The sequence below is a fragment of the Furipterus horrens genome, unplaced genomic scaffold (genome assembly GCF_987537825.1).
Source record: "Furipterus horrens unplaced genomic scaffold, mFurHor1.1.pri manual_scaffold_2, whole genome shotgun sequence".
Classification (NCBI taxonomy): domain Eukaryota; kingdom Metazoa; phylum Chordata; class Mammalia; order Chiroptera; family Furipteridae; genus Furipterus; species Furipterus horrens.
Window position 1 is genome coordinate 151,417,570 of NW_028327172.1, and position 16,015 is coordinate 151,433,584.

The following is a 16,015-nucleotide window of genomic DNA, read 5'->3' on the forward strand; positions in this document are numbered from 1 at the left end:
GTCGATGGCTTTGCCGAGCTCTGCCGCAGTAGGTGGGGTGTCTAGCTCCTCCATGACTGGTAGGTCTGGGATGGCTTTAAGAGCAGTGTCTGTTACGGTGTTCTTCGTTGCGTACAGCTCAAGGTAGTGCTCGGTCCACCGCCGCATTTGCTGTTCCTGGTCAGTGATGACCTCACCTGTCTTGGACTTAAGGGGGGCGATCTTGGAGGGGATTGGGCCTGTTGCCTTCTTGATACCCTCATACATTCCTCGTGCGTTGCCTATATCGGCGGCTTCCTGAATGCTTCTGCACAGGTTTAGCCAATAGGTGTTGGCACAGTGGCGGGCAGTCTTCTGGACTTTGTTCCTGGCAGCCCGTAGAGCTTGAAGTGTACTGGGAGTGGGCGTGACCTTGTAAGCCAGTAGGGCCTTCCTCTTAGCCTCGATCACGGGTTCCATTTCTTCCCAGTGAGCCTCGTACCAGTCAGCGTTCTTCCGCTCTTTCTTCCCGTAAGCAATAATGGCGGAGTTGTATATGGCGTTGCGGAGACGTGGCCAATTGGATTCGATAATGTCATCTGCCGCCACTCCCTCGCCGAGTGCATCTTCCATCTTGTTGATGAATTGCTGGGTCTTAACTGGGTTGCTGGCACAACTGGTGTTGATGCGTGGGCGACCCTTCATCTTGGAGTGGTGCAACCTCTTCGGCATTATGCGCACCTTGCTTACCACGAGGGCATGGTCCGTGTCGCAGTCTGCACTGTGGTAGCTGCGGGTGAGGAGGGTGCTGCCAATATCCGTTCTTCTGGTGATGACGAGGTCAAGCTGGTGCCAATGACGGGAGCGGGGGTGCCTCCATGACACCTGGTGGATCTCTTTGCACTTGAAGAATGTGTTTGTCACGCACAGGCCGTGGTGACACAAAAGCTCAAGCAGTCGCTGACCATTCTCATTGATCTTTCCTCTCCCAAAGTTTCCAAGGCAGGTGGGCCAGGCCATGTGGTCGGCTCCTACTCTTGCGTTGAAGTCTCCAAGGAGATAGAGAGCGTTACTTCTGGGAATCTTGGATAACGCTTCGTCTAGTGCATGGTAGAACTGTTCTTTCTCTTCGGTGGTGGCGCAGAGGGTTGGGGCATACGCGCTAAGAATGCTGACTGGGCCGAAAGTTGTTGACAATCGGAGGGTAAGTAATCTCTCTGTGCCTCCTGTGGGTGGCTCTATGGAGTTAACAAGCGTGTTCTTCACAGCGAAGCCAACACCGTGCTGTCTTGGTTGGTCCGGAGACTTCCCTTGCCAGTAGAAGGTGTAGTTGGTTTCTCTGATAGTTCCGTTGTCGGCCAACCGGGTCTCCTGTAGAGCCGCAATGTCGATGTTTAGTCGTGCCAGTTCCCTATCGATGACAGCGGTTTTCCTGGCACCCTTGATCCACGGAAGGTCTGCAGTAAGTCCGGGGCACATGGTCCTGATGTTCCAGCTAGCGAGTCGAAGAGCCGGAGGCTTCTTTCTTGTTGTTTGCTTGGAATTAACTGGTGCGGGTGTTTTGTGGCCCACTTTTCGAGAGGTGCCTCTCTGATCCCCACGCACCCAGTGGGGCAGGCGAGCCATGGCGAGACGGTAGCTGTCCAGTGAGGTGCGATGACCTCTCCCACCGTCAGAGGAGACCCCTGGCGCTCGTTTGCTTCACCAAAAAGAGTAACTGAACATGTCATTTCAAAGGCCTTCCAGTTTTATTATTTTCTCCAGTACCTCCCCCCCACTGCAGTAGGTAGTTTGGCTGTTCCAAAATCTTTCCCCCCTGCCCTATGTTTTGGCTATTTCCTTCATTCTTGTGAAGACCTCTAAATAAATAGTGTTGGTGTATTTCCAAAAGTAATGTAAAACTGTATCTACCATGATATAGAGGACATGAAATTTAAAGTTTTTTATAAAATGTGTTTCTTTATGTCAGGTAAGAGGAAAAGGAGCATGATGCAGTTCAGTCTTCCAAGTTCTTATAAGCTAAGACTGTGGATCTTTCAAGGCCTCCTCTAGAAACACCCTCATGGGAATAGCTCCTCCTTGAGTCATCTTTGTCTCCTGTCTTTCTCTCTTCTTTACTCTCATTCCATAAGAAACTGCCATAGGACATTTGCTTCTTTATTTTCATTTCAAATTTCAAGTTGGTAATTTGTAATTTCAAAATATAATTGAAAATATTGTTGGTCTAAGCAATAAATGCCCCTAATATAAAGTCCCGTGGGTTAAAAAATTATATTAAATCCTCTCCCATGATGTGTACTATGCTTCCTTCTCTGTATAAAGAATACAGTTTCATGCTTCCCTTCTGGACTCAGCAGTGAGGAAACTAGGAGACAAATGTGAGGCTCCAACTAAATACATTTCAATTTTTTCCTCTTTCTTTCTTATTTACAACTTCTGTTTTATTGCCTTGATTGTATAATTGCTTCTATTATAAACCATCTTAAGTAAGTTTTGAAAAAATTTATTGTCAAATTACAGTTCATTAGAATATTCTAGCAGAGGCAAGAGTGAAATAAAGCCTGGACAGTATTTCCTCTTCTAAGAGTTCTTGCAACTGAGAACTTTTGCATATACTACCTCCCAGGGATATAAACAATTCAAGGGCAGAATGTTATTTGATTGATTCTTGGTTGTATAAAGGGGATCTCTGCCTCTCAACATCAAGTCATCGTTTCAGCATCATTTTGGATTGCAGAAAATTGTTATCAAGAACAAAACAGACTTTTTCCAGACAGTGGATCAAGAAGACAGGACCTCTGTCATATTAATTAAAACAACAGCAACCACAGCAAACACCACCCTGGTCCCAGGGATCATTAACTGGACCACTGGGGGCCATGAACCTATGCTGGTGATATAATTATTTGTAAGCACCTCCTAGCCCAGGGCATTGGGTCAAGAATGTGAAGTAATAGGAAATGGGAAGGAGAACAGGAATGTAATCGGTTTCCTGCTCCTTACATTGTTGTTTTCTGAAGGATGCACTCCCAGAGTTCATACAGTTAAGCATTCACTTCTGTCTAATCCACCCACTAAAATAACAACCAGTAAGTATTAAAGAAACTGAACTGTTTGACTCAGCCAACATTTTAGTTTATTACAAATGATAAATCATGAGGAAAAATGGTTGTGTGTCTAAAAATACTGGGAAAACCATAAATACTTACAAATCATTATTAATTACCATTTTTATTATCTTGCACTTTTATGGTGCCAGCCAACTTGATATCTGCATAATAGTTTCCACAGCTATCATATTTTCAGCTTGTTCAAGGTGAGTGTGGTATTTGTTTCTTCAGCCTGAGAAACATATATGCTCTTTTAACAAGTAAATATATGAGCTCAAATATATTGAGCTAGCACACAGTGAAACACATGACTAGTGTCACAATACCAAAGATAATATTACTTTGTATGTAGGGCAAAGTACCATTCTGTTATTCAAATTAAAGTATTGATTAAAATATTTCTAATGATATGTATACTTAAATATTCAGATTTGTGCCTTGATACATAAATTTCTCAACTATGAAAACATTTTGCAAATGAACATCTGTATCACCTGCACTGCTACTTTTATGCCATAAATGGGCTCCTATAAGTTAGTGATGTCAATTTCATCCTTTCATAAACAGTTGCAGCTGCCCTCTCTGTCCACTCGTCATCTGCTTTACCTGCAGACGATGTCATGGAAACAAGACATCAGAGCAGTCTAATTACCTGCCTAAATCACAATTTCATTTGTGAAGAGAGATGAATTTTCCATAAATTCTGACCTTTTGCCACCATTAGTAGGTAGACAGACCTTATACAATTTTATATATAGTTGTCACTGTGGTAAACTTTTTTTCTGAATGGAATGTAAAGATTAAATTAAGTCTGGTCCTGGTAAAAATAATCACAAATTCATAATTAGTAAAACTGAGTAAATTATATTTATTCAGATCTTTAAAATATTGTGTATGCTTGTTTATTTCTAAGTTAGTTTTATAGGAACAAATGTATTTATATATTAAGATTATAGTAACGTATCAATCACATCATAATATTTATAGATTTTGAAAATTATTCTATTTCCTTTAGAAGTCAATCCAAGAAGAAAAACGAAGACCAAGGAAAGATAGGTAATTATTTTTTTTCTGGATTTCAATAAGTTATCTTATCAAACCAAAATATAAACCTGTGTTCAAATTATATTAATAATCACCAATTTTATGTGGATAGAGTTGGAAAGTAGTGTGCTCTCATTGCATTTATATTACAAATAATGCCTGTATGTGGTTTAAGATCTTGTCTAATGAAAATGTAATCCATTGAGCTATCATTGTGCAAAGTGTACATTAAAAATTCAAAGAGTTTTGAAAAAAAACATCAAAGAGTTTTGAATGAATTATACTGTCCCAATACAGAATTTGGTTAGGTTTTTGTTTGTTTGGTTGGTTGGTTTTGGTTCATTGATATGGTTTTGATTGGGCAATTTGAACATGCCAATGTCCATGAACTTTCTTTTCCCAAACTCATTTTTGCTTTTTGTTCTTGGAAACCAGACATGCCAGATCTCACTTTGATGCATTTGTTAGGAAGATAAGGTTTGTATCACCTGCATATGTGGCACACTTAAATTCATACTGTTTCCCTTTGCTAATAATATTTTCGCTGACCAATACTTTACTATTTCAATCAACTCATTTCAGACAATGCTAATAGCAAATGACGGTTCTTTGTTAAGCATGAGCAGACACAGAGTTCCTAATTTATGAATTGATGGCATTCTGAAAGCTCATTTATGAGTTGGTATCTGGACCTCATAAAGCTCTTTTCCCCAGAAGCACCATAACATCTAGTAATTGCCCAGACCCGTCCCAGCTTACCTCATATGAAGTCCCATCACCCTACAGATACTGAGGACCACAGGTACCAGAACCGTAGTCAGAGTAAATCCAAGAACTAAAATGTCTGAGGACACGCCCCATGTGTGTCATGTGCAGGAATTCAAATCTAGCACAAAAATCAATTCCCTAAAGACCAACGGGCAGGGGGACGACAGAACGTTATCTGTAAAGGAAGTAAGGCAAGATCATGAAACATTGTGTATATCAATGTACTGATGATTGATAAAAGTGGAAAATGCTATGTGTTCATATATAAAGTGGCCCGAGGGTCTGTTGTGAGCTCTGACATAGACTGGCCAAACGGGAACATTGTAATCGCTGGCTGCCTGGTAACTATTAATGTTGTGCCAAGTTGAACACAACAAAACTAGGAAAAGCCCCTCCAGCAGATAATGTTCTCTTAAAGATAAGAGATAAGTGTTTTGTTTTTCTTTGTAATTTATGGTATATGCTACTTTTGCACATTTCAAGACTATTCCTACTTTTATTGACATGTGTGTTACTCTAAATTACAATAAGCACTTTAAAAAAAGAGAACAAGTGCCCTATAAGCTTAAGTGAATAGAAGGTTTGATTAATGCTACGGTGTGTTTATGTGTTCTTTTGCAGCCAGGGGAAATTATTAGATATGGAAGATTTCTATTATAAGGAATTATTGCCCACTCGCTCTGGACCAAAGGAATGTAACCCTAGTTTAAGAGGACAAAGGCAGCAGAGAGAACTCCAAAATCAATATTTTAAGGCTGATGAAAGGTAATGAACTTCACATTAAAGTTCACCATTTTCAATTTTATACTCACAATTCCATTTCTAAAACACTTTAATTTTATGTATGACAAAGCATTTAATGAAAAAGCGCTTACTTAATATTACCCTCTTATTATTGATGTGTTGTCTAAAAGTAAAACCATAAATATTATGGTAGGTAATGAGATCCCAGTTTTTCTAGAACAATCCCAGTTTATATCTGTTTTCTTGGTGTAATCATTAATATCACCCCCTCCCTTTAAAAGTTCCTCCATTTGGATGATAAATTTATAGTCATACTAATTATAAACAATAAACCAAATTTAAAATTGTGGTTAGTCCTAACCAATGTAATTTTAATCACTTCTGTGTAATTTCTCAGAATCAGTGATGTTAGACCAAAAAAAATTTGGAAGAAAGATTATATAGAAATATGTAATTCAGATTTGATCTCTCACTTTGCCACTGAGTTGCATATCATCTAACAAACCATTTGTAGCTTGCTTGCTATTGCTACCTTAGGAATTTTTTTCTTTCCCTAGAAATTCTTCATGAATTTTTGAAATTGAGGGCACATAGTAAGACGGAAATGTGGAGTATGAGAAATGGGAGCAATAACAGGCTATGATATGCTGTTTTTCCAAAGTCCTAAATATATGTCCTATCAGCCTAGGGTACTCGGGGCCCCTGACCTCTCTCTTCTACAGTGTGAGATGGTGGTTAAGAGAAGAGGTTTTAGAATCAGACACTCTCAGATTTGGGTCTGATTTGGGTAGTTAAGTGACCTTGTTTATGTTACTAGATCTCTAAGCTTCCACTTCCACATCTCCAAAGGGATTTACTAATAACTGATTCACCATGTTGTCATAGAAATTAATGAAATGATATAAGTGAAGCACTTGACACCAGATGTGACATAGGAGAAGTGGTCCATAAAAATGGCTATTACCATCTTTTCTAGAATCTTCCTCAACTATAATTTCTTCCCCATGTACTCAAAAGAAGATGCATTATTTCATCTTAGGATCAAGAACCATAGCATGCTTAGAAATGTTTCATTCTAACCACTGAGTTCTATATGGGAGAACACTAGGTGCCAGAACAATTGAGTGACTTGCCCAAAGTCACACATTGAGTTACTGAACCAGAATCCAAGCTTTTTCACTCCCTGCTCAAATTGCTTTTCACTAACTTACCTGCTTCCCATTTTAATAACCCAACCCAGTCTGCCTCCTCCCAAATATGTTCTTCCTCTCCACCACAGCATGCGCGGGCATGTGCATGCACACACACACACACACACAGCATTACATCCCTGAAGTACTACCTGGTCTTTTAGTGTCTATGGATGTTTAGCTTGTGTCACTAGAATAAGAATGCTAGAAGTTAGCATTGGTTGAGGGCTTACCTTGTGCTAAACACTAAGCAAGTATCTCATTGAATCCTCACAGCAGCCTTCTGAGGCACTATTATTGTCCCATTTTATAGATGAGAAAGCTAAGTCTACAAAGTTTAGTGACTACAGATACTCACCTAGATAATAAGTGATGGAGCCAGCATTTGAACATGGGCCTTCTTGAGTCTAATTTTTTTAATCCTCACCCAAGAATAAGTTTATAGATTTTAGAGAGTGTGAGAGATTGATGTGAGAGAGAAAAATCAGTTGGTTACCTCCTGCATGTTCCCTGACTGGGGATCAAACCTGCAATCTAGGTATGTGCCCTGACCAGGAATCGAGCCCACAGCCTTTTTGTCTATGGGACGACATGCCAACCAACTGAGTCTCCTGGCCAGGGCAGGCCTTCATGCATTTAGAGTCAACAACCTTAGCCACTGACTGCTCTGTATAACCTCCATACACAACCCCACCTGCTGAGTGTTTGAAGAAGGGGTAGATACATTGGTACATGACATGTGATCCTTATATCCAAGAAACTTGACTCTAGAAAGTCTATTGATCTTACAAAGCTGAACAAGGTGACTCCAAGAGGGAATCTTTCTAAACTAAGGAAGATTAAAGAGACAAAACATTCAAAAGCACTAGGTAAACCTTGATAGGATCCTGGATTTAAAACAGAAAACAAAAACAACACAGAAAAAGCAGTTCTAAAGGATATTTTGGGACAATTAGAGAAACTTCAGGCTAAACTATAAGTTTGATGTTACTACTGCAGAAAGAATATATATCTTATTATAAATTATTATATACTTTATATTATATATGTATAGACTATAAATAAATATAATGTAATTTATATAATATATTTAAATTATATGTAAATTATTCTGACAATATATGTAATACATACACACAGATACATACCAAGTACAGTACTAATACCACCTGGGAAGGTGTGAGTAGATCTGGAAATCAGAGACAACAGCAATGTTGAGTTAAGTGTCTCTTGATGAATAAAAGTGGTGACAGGTAGTCAGTGACTAGAGAATAGTATTAGAGAGCAACAGAACTGATGTTTCCTCCTAAGATGGGATTGGGTGGGGTCTCTGTTGAACAATAAAGAGTCATGGGATACTTAAGGTATAGCCAAGTTTTAATTAGGACAAGAAGATATGGAGAGGATGGAAGGGGCAAGGGAGGAAAGATAATGGAACAAGAGTGCCTCAGTTTAGGGACAGGAGAATAATGAACGAAGTATCTGGAGAAAAAAGACAAAGGGATACAGTGGGGAAAGTATAAGATCTGGGTGCATTTGACCTGGGTTTGAACCCCCACTCTACTCCTCCCTCATTATATCAATGAGTTTTCTGATCTGCAGATTGATGATGAGAAAAATTAAAGCCCTGATAACCTGTCCTTAGAATTAAAAATAATGTGTGTGATGTACCTAGCAGGTTCTTGATCCTCAATATTCCTTTTTTTTTTAATATTTTAATGAATGTTTATTTCAACATCAATAGTAGCAAATAGTAGCATTTAAAGGAGAAAACATCACAGCAGGTCACATTCTGCCTAGAAAATGTTAACGAAAGAGGAAAGAAATAGTAGCAGCTACATTTTTCCTGTAATGTTAGGCAAGTTTTATGGACTGATTTTAGAGTTTTGGTTTGTTTTTAATGTGCTTTATTGATTATGCTGTTACAGTTGTCCCAATTTATTTTCCCATTGTTCCCCTCCTCCCACTGACCACCCTCCCTCCAGTTGTCACCGCCTTACTCCATGCCCATTGGTTGTGCATATAGTTCTTCTCAACATCTTCTTGTCTACTCCACTCCCTCCTACTATGCTTCTTAATTCCTGTACCATCTCCCTCCCATTCCCCCTCCCCCCTCCCCGCTGACCTCCCCTCATAATATTCCCCATACCTGTAATTATTTTCCCACTCTCGTTGCCTACTTAGTTTGCCTTTGTTTCAGTTCCCTAGCTTCTGTTGGTTGTGATATAGTTTTCATTTTAATGTTCATAGTTTTGATCCTCTTTCTCCTAAACAAGTCCCTCTAACATTTCATATAACAGTGGTTTGAATTTGATGAATTCCTTCAGTTTCACTTTGTCCTGGAAGCACTTTCTCTGCAGTTCTATTCTGAATGACAGCTTCACTGGATAGAGTAAATTGTACTTATAGGTTTTTGCTTTTCATTACTTTGAATAATCCTTGCCAGTCCCTTCTTGCCTGCAGAGTTTCTTTTGAGAAATCAGCTGATAGTCTTATTGGTACCCCTTTGTACATAATCCTTTTCCTCTCTCTTGCTGCTTTTAAGTTTCTTTCTTTATCCTTAATTTTTGACATTTTGATTATAATGTGTCTTGGAGTGGTTCTCCTGGGGTCCAGTTTTTTTGAAACTCTCTGTGCTTCCTGGACCTCTAAGTCTCTTTCATTCCCCCATTAGGAAAGTTCTGCTTCATTATTTTTTCACATAATTTTTCAATTTCTAGTTCTGCTTCTTCACCTTCTGGCAACCCTGTAATTCAGATGTTGGCCCGCTTATAGCTGTCCCATAGGCTTCTGAGCCTCTCCTCATTTCCTCACTCTTCGTTTCCTTTTTCTGCACTGGTTGGCTGTTTGTTCCTTCCCTATGTTCCGATTTGTTGATTTGATCCCTGGTTTCCTTTCCCTCACCACTAGTTTCATATGTATTTTTGTTCATTTCAGCAGGAGTAGCCTTCATTCCTTCCCCGTCTTAAGATCTGCTGTTAGGTCTGTAAGCATTCTTATAACCAAAGCTCTAAACTGTGCCTTAGAAAGATTTCCTATCTGCTGCTTCATTAGATTAGATATTTGCTGTATGGTCAGCTGCATCACTGAGATCTCTATTATGATCTGTGCCATCCTGATAGTTTTGTGTTTATCTTTGCTTCCTGGGTGGGGCTGTCACACCTCCTACGCTATAGGAGGCAGAGCCCTGTGAACTCATCACAACCAGGCGATCCTTCTCACCACATTGTGGCATTTTCTGTGGGAGTTGGAGTCCAAGATAGATTCCTGCTGTTCACTCTCCGCTGAGAGACCAGGAATCTCCTCCTTCGTTGACATGCCCTCTGGGCCTCAGAGCCTGAGGCAATGGGGGTCTGCCTTACCCCGTGTTGGAATCACAAGCTGACCGGTCTGGTCTGCAGCCAGGGATGCTCCCCAGGCACTTCTCGCCTTCCCCTTAAATACGGGTGTCTGTGCTTATCGCCATCCCGCCACCATCGCCAGTGCTACTATCGCCAGTGCTGCTGCCGCCAGCACAGTTTGACTTCTCTACCCAGGCTTCACCCCTCCTACCCATCTGGACGAGCACCACTTCTTTAAAACTTCATACATTGGACTTCCATTTATTTTCTCGAACTTCTGGTTATTTCTGGTTTTGCGGTAGTTGTAGTCCTTCTTATTATTGCTTACGGGAAGAAAGAGCGGAAGAACGCTGACTGGTACGAGGCTCACTGGGAAGAAATGGAACCCGTGATCGAGGCTAAGAGGAAGGCCCTACTGGCTTACAAGGTCACGCCCACTCCCAGTACACTTCAAGCTCTACGGGCTGCCAGGAACAAAGTCCAGAAGACCGCCCGCCACTGTGCCAACACCTATTGGCTAAACCTGTGCAGAAGCATTCAGGAAGCCGCCGATATAGGCAACGCACGAGGAATGTATGAGGGTATCAAGAAGGCAACAGGCCCAATCCCCTCCAAGATCGCCCCCCTTAAGTCCAAGACAGGTGAGGTCATCACTGACCAGGAACAGCAAATGCGGCGGTGGACCGAGCACTACCTCGAGCTGTACGCAACGAAGAACACCGTAACAGACACTGCTCTTAACGCCATCCCAGACCTACCAGTCATGGAGGAGCTAGATACCCCACCTACTGCGGCAGAGCTCAGCAAAGCCATCGACCGCCTCGCTTGCGGGAAAGCACCAGGAAGCGACGGAATCCCTCCAGAAATCCTAAAGAGCGGGAAACCAGTCCTGCTACAGCCGCTCCACCATCTACTCTGTCTCTGCTGGAAGGAGGGTTACATCCCCCAGGATATGAGAGACGCCAACATTATCACCATGTACAAGAACAAAGGAGACCGCAGCGACTGCAACAACTACCGGGGCATCTCTCTCCTCAGCGTCGTCGGCAAAGTATTCGCCCGGGTCGCTCTTGCCCGCCTGCAGACCCTTGCTTCCCGCGTCTACCCAGAGTCCCAGTGTGGCTTCAGAGCTGGCCGATCAACAGTGGACATGATCTTCTCCCTACGCCAGCTGCAGGAGAAGTGTCACGAGCAGCATAAACCACTCTACCTCGCCTTTATCGACCTCACGAAGGCGTTTGATCTGGTCAGTCGAAGCGGACTCTTCAGCTTGCTACGGAAGATTGGCTGTCCACCACATCTGCTTGCTGTGGTCATGTCCTTTCACGACAACATGCACAGCACGGTGTCCTACAACGGCGCAACCTCTGAGGCCTTCCCAGTCAGCAGCGGAGTAAAGCAGGGCTGTGTCCTCGCGCCTACGCTGTTCGGAATCTTCTTCTCCATGCTCCTCCAATACGCCTTTAAGGACTGCAGCGAGGGTGTCTTCATTCACACCAGATCCGATGGCAAGCTCTACAACCTGGCCCGTCTACGAGCCAAGACCAAAGTCAAAGAGGTGCTCATCCGTGAGACGCTCTTCGCCGACGACGCAGCTTTGACATCACACTCCGAAGAGGGACTCCAGCAGCTAGTCACTTGCCTTTCCCACGCATGCAAGGAGTTCGGACTAGCCATCAGCCTGACGAAGACGAATGTTATGGCTCAAGGCACGGGGACTCCCCCATGCATCACCATCGACGGATACACCCTGGAGGTTGTCAACGACTTCACTTACCTCGGGTCCACCATCTCAAGCTCTCTGTCAGTCGACTTGGAGGTCAACCGGAGAATCGCCAGGGCAGCCACAGTTATGGCCAGACTGAATCGGCGAGCGTGGAATAATTCCAGCCTCACTGAGAAAACCAGACTGCGCATCTACCAAGCCTGTGTACTCAGCACTCTCCTCTATGGCAGCGAGACGTGGACCACCTATGCAAGGCACGAAAGGAAACTCAACAGCTTCCACATGAGGTGCCTGTGACGCGTCCTGCATGTCGCCTGGCAGGATAAGGTCCCCAACACCGAGGTGCTGAAGCGAGCCAATATGAGCAGTTTGCATGCAGTTCTTAGCGAGAGACGCCTCAGGTGGCTCAGCCATGTCAAAAGAATGGATGCAGGCCGTATCCCCAAAGACCTCCTCTACGGCGAGCTAGCAGAAGGCAAGAGGATGACAGGGCGCCCAAAACTGCGGTTCAAAGACATCTGCAAAAAGGACATGACACAATGCTCCATCAATCTCAACACATGGGAAGTTCAAGCAGACGACCGCCTAGCCTGGAGGCTCGCGGTCAGGCAAGGTACGTCACGCGCGGAGGCTGCGCGCAACGAGGAGGCGGTCCAGAAAAGATCGAGGCGGAAGCAGCGTCAACAGCAGCAACAACAGCCATCTGCCTTCACCTGTAACAAGTGCGGCAGGGATTGTCACTCCCGAATCGGACTGCACAGCCATTCTCGGCGGTGCAGATAGACTCTCAAGAAGCTACGCCATCGTCTCTCGAGACGGACGGCTGCCGACGACGAGTCCTTCTTAGTTGTGGAGAGAGATGAAGCTTATCAGTCTAGGCCTCCATCTTGGCTGGAAGTCTCCTGTGAGTGTTTGCCTTTGTGTCTTAGGTAGAGCTGTTGCTCCTGTTACGTTGTTAGGGGCAGAGCCTTAGGATTTCGTGAGCACAGGGCGACCTGTTTCACCACATTGTGGTGCTGTATGTGGGGGATGGGCCTGAGAAGGAACAATGCCGCTTGCCCAGCACTCGCCCCTTTTCCAGGCACTTCTCCCACTTCCATATGGGACTGGTGCCTCTCTAGCTGTTGCCCTGGCTGTCGTTCCCAGAGTGGATGGGTCTGCGGACATTCTAGGACTGTGGGGGCCCTTTAAACAAGTGGACTCTGCTGAGAGACTGGCAGTTTCTGCCTCTCCCTCAACCCCCACTGGTTTGCACAGTCAAAAGCAATGAGGCTTGATTTTCCCCAGTGCTGGGACCGTGAGCTGCAAGGTCTGGGGAGGAATTGGGAACACTCCCCAGGTGTCCCTCCTGACTTTTTTAAATGTGTAACTATGCTTTCTGCCAGCCTGCCGCTGCCGCCAATGCTGCCACCACCACACTGTGTCCTCTCTGCCCCGGCTCCGCCCCTCCTACCTGTCTGGATGAGTATTTCTTCTTTATATCTTTGTTTGTTGGACTTCCATACAGTTTGTTTTTCTGGAACTTCTGGTTGTTTCTAGTTTTGAGGTAGTTGTATTCCTTCTTAGTTGTGGAGGGAGATGCAGCATGTCTGTCTATGCCTCCATCTTGGCCGGAAGTTCGATCCTCAATATTCTTATACCGGAAATTAGATGAACAGATATGAGAATTCAAGTCAGTTACCCAAGATCCTCCCGATAGATAACACCCAAAGACCTTCCCTGTCAAGCATCCACTGAGCTCAAGATACCCTGAAAGACCGTCCCAAAATTTTTTTTTAATTTTTCAATTACAGTTTATATTCAGTATTTTTTGTTAGTATCAGGTATACAGCATGATGCTCAGATAATCACATACTTTACAAAGTGTTTCCCTCAATATTTTCAGTACCTACCTGGCACCATACATCATTATTACAATTTTATTGACTATATTTCCTATGCTCTACTTTACATCCAATTTGTACTTTTTAATCCCTTCACCTTTCTTACCTCGTCCCCCAAACCCCCTCCCAGCTGGCAACCATCAGTCTGTTCTCTGTCTGTTTCAATTTTTTTTGTTCATTTATTTTATTTTGATTCTACATATAAGTGAAAGCATTTGGTATTTGCCTTTCTATGACTTACTTATTTCACTTAGCATAATACCCTCTAGGTCAATCCATGCTGTCACAAATGGTAAGATTTCATTATTTTTTATGGCTGAGTAATATTCCATTGTATATGTGTACTACATCTTCTGTAGCCAATCATCTACGGATAGGCACTTGGGTTGCTTCCTCATCTTGGCTATTGTAAATAATACTGCAATGAATGTAGGGGTGCAGATATTCTTTCAAATTAGTGTTTTGTGTTTTATTTGGATATATAGCCAGAAGTAGAATCACTGGTTCATAAGGCAGTACCATTTGTAATTTTTTGAGGACCTTCCATATTGTTTTCCATAGTGGCTGCACCAGTCTGCATTTCCAATAGTGCACAAGGGTTCCCTTTTCTCCACATCCTTTCCAACATTTGTCCTTTGTTGATTTGTTGACAATAGACATTCTTCCAGGTATAAGATGATATTTCATTGTGGTCTTATTTTTTAACCTTTTTTTTTTTAAATTGTTGTTCAATTACAGCTGTCCCAGTTTTTCCCCGTTGCTCTCCCTCATTGTGGTTTTAATTTGCATTTCTCAGGTAATTGACATTGAGCATCTTTTCATGTCTGTTGAGCTTCTGTATGTCCTCTGGAGGAATGTGTATTCAAGTTCTGTATCTGTTTTTAATTGGATTATTTGTAGGTTCTTTTCTTGTTGAGTTGTATTAGTTCTTTATAAATTTTGGATATTATCCTCTTATCAGATGTATGATTGGTGAATACATTCTCCTATTCAATAGGTTTTCTTTTTGTTTTGTTGGGATGGTTTCCTTTGCTGTGCAAAAACCCAAAGATTTCGTTTTTAAATTATCTGTTAAAAATGGACTAGAATAAAGGCATGTTCTACTTGCAGCCAAATTTTAGTCTTTCCTTTTAGCCTCTCATTATTTTCCCTTATTTGCCTATACCTTCAATGACCTTACCTTTTTCTCCCTCAGTTATATTCAACTGCTAAACCCCAACTTCCTACCCAATCCATATTTACACCCAAGTAGCTGAACAGCCCAGAAAAAAAGTCTATTATCACTTAAAACTTAGGAACACACACTTTAGGCAGGCCTTTAAAGTTACTTTGCAATACTACATTTCCCTAAAAATCCATTATTCCACCATCCCAGTTTACTCTTTCAGACATCCTCCTCTCTCTTCAAACCCTCAAAACTTCCCCACTATGACCAGACAACCTCTTTGACTATTTTATGGAGAAAACAATAGCAGAGAACAGGCACATGCTTCCACCACCAAATCTATCACTTACCCATATACCTTCCTCAGTTTAGCATGAATGATTGTCCTCCTTTTGTGCACTGAATTTAGATCCTTCCTCTACTCAAGAACATTGTCCTGCAGTTGTCACCTCTCTTCTCTACAACTTAAACATTTGTTCCCTTTACAGCACAATTTCTGACCATCTGTGAACATGATGCAATTGGACCCATCATAAAAAACACCCTTGACTCAGTCCCCCTCCCAGACCACCCGTGTTCATGCTCTTCATTATAGCAAGAGTAGCACATGAGAATGACGCAACCTCCTCCCCATCCTCCTCCCAAGTCTCCCTGGAGCCCCTGTCAAGGCCACCACTGACCTCATTCTGCCATATGTCATTATCTATTCTCAATTCTTATCTTGCCCTGTCAGCATTTAACATTTTTTTCTTTACAATTACTTATTTTTTCTTTAAATATTTTTTCCACTTGCCTCCAGGATAGGACTTCTCTTGCTTTGCCTTCTACTTCCCTGGCTCCTCCATCTTATTCTCCTTTGCTGATTTTTCCTCATTTCACTGACCTCTCAGCATTGGAGTGTCCCAGTACCTCGCTTTATCAACATATATTCTCATGGCTTTAAGTATCATCTATTTACTTAAAATTCCTGAACTGAAATCTCTAGCCTAGATCAAGACTTATATCTCCAGCTGTCTATTTAATATCTCCTGTTGGATAGCTAATAAGTAAACTTAGCATAACCAAAACCAAAATCTTTACCTCCCC

At 42.4% G+C, this 16,015-nt stretch overlaps 1 protein-coding gene across 1 annotated transcript in view; it reads left to right on the forward strand.

Annotated features, from left to right (window-relative positions):
• The window catches only part of MYO3A (myosin IIIA), a 223,605-nt gene that overhangs the window by 205,929 nt on the left and 1,661 nt on the right, over window positions 1-16,015 (forward strand). The window contains exons 31-32 of the mRNA XM_090268047.1: window positions 4,084-4,124; window positions 5,502-5,645. Coding sequence (XP_090124173.1) covers window positions 4,084-4,124; window positions 5,502-5,645 — 185 coding nt within the window. The remainder of the gene's footprint in view (window positions 1-4,083; window positions 4,125-5,501; window positions 5,646-16,015) is intronic.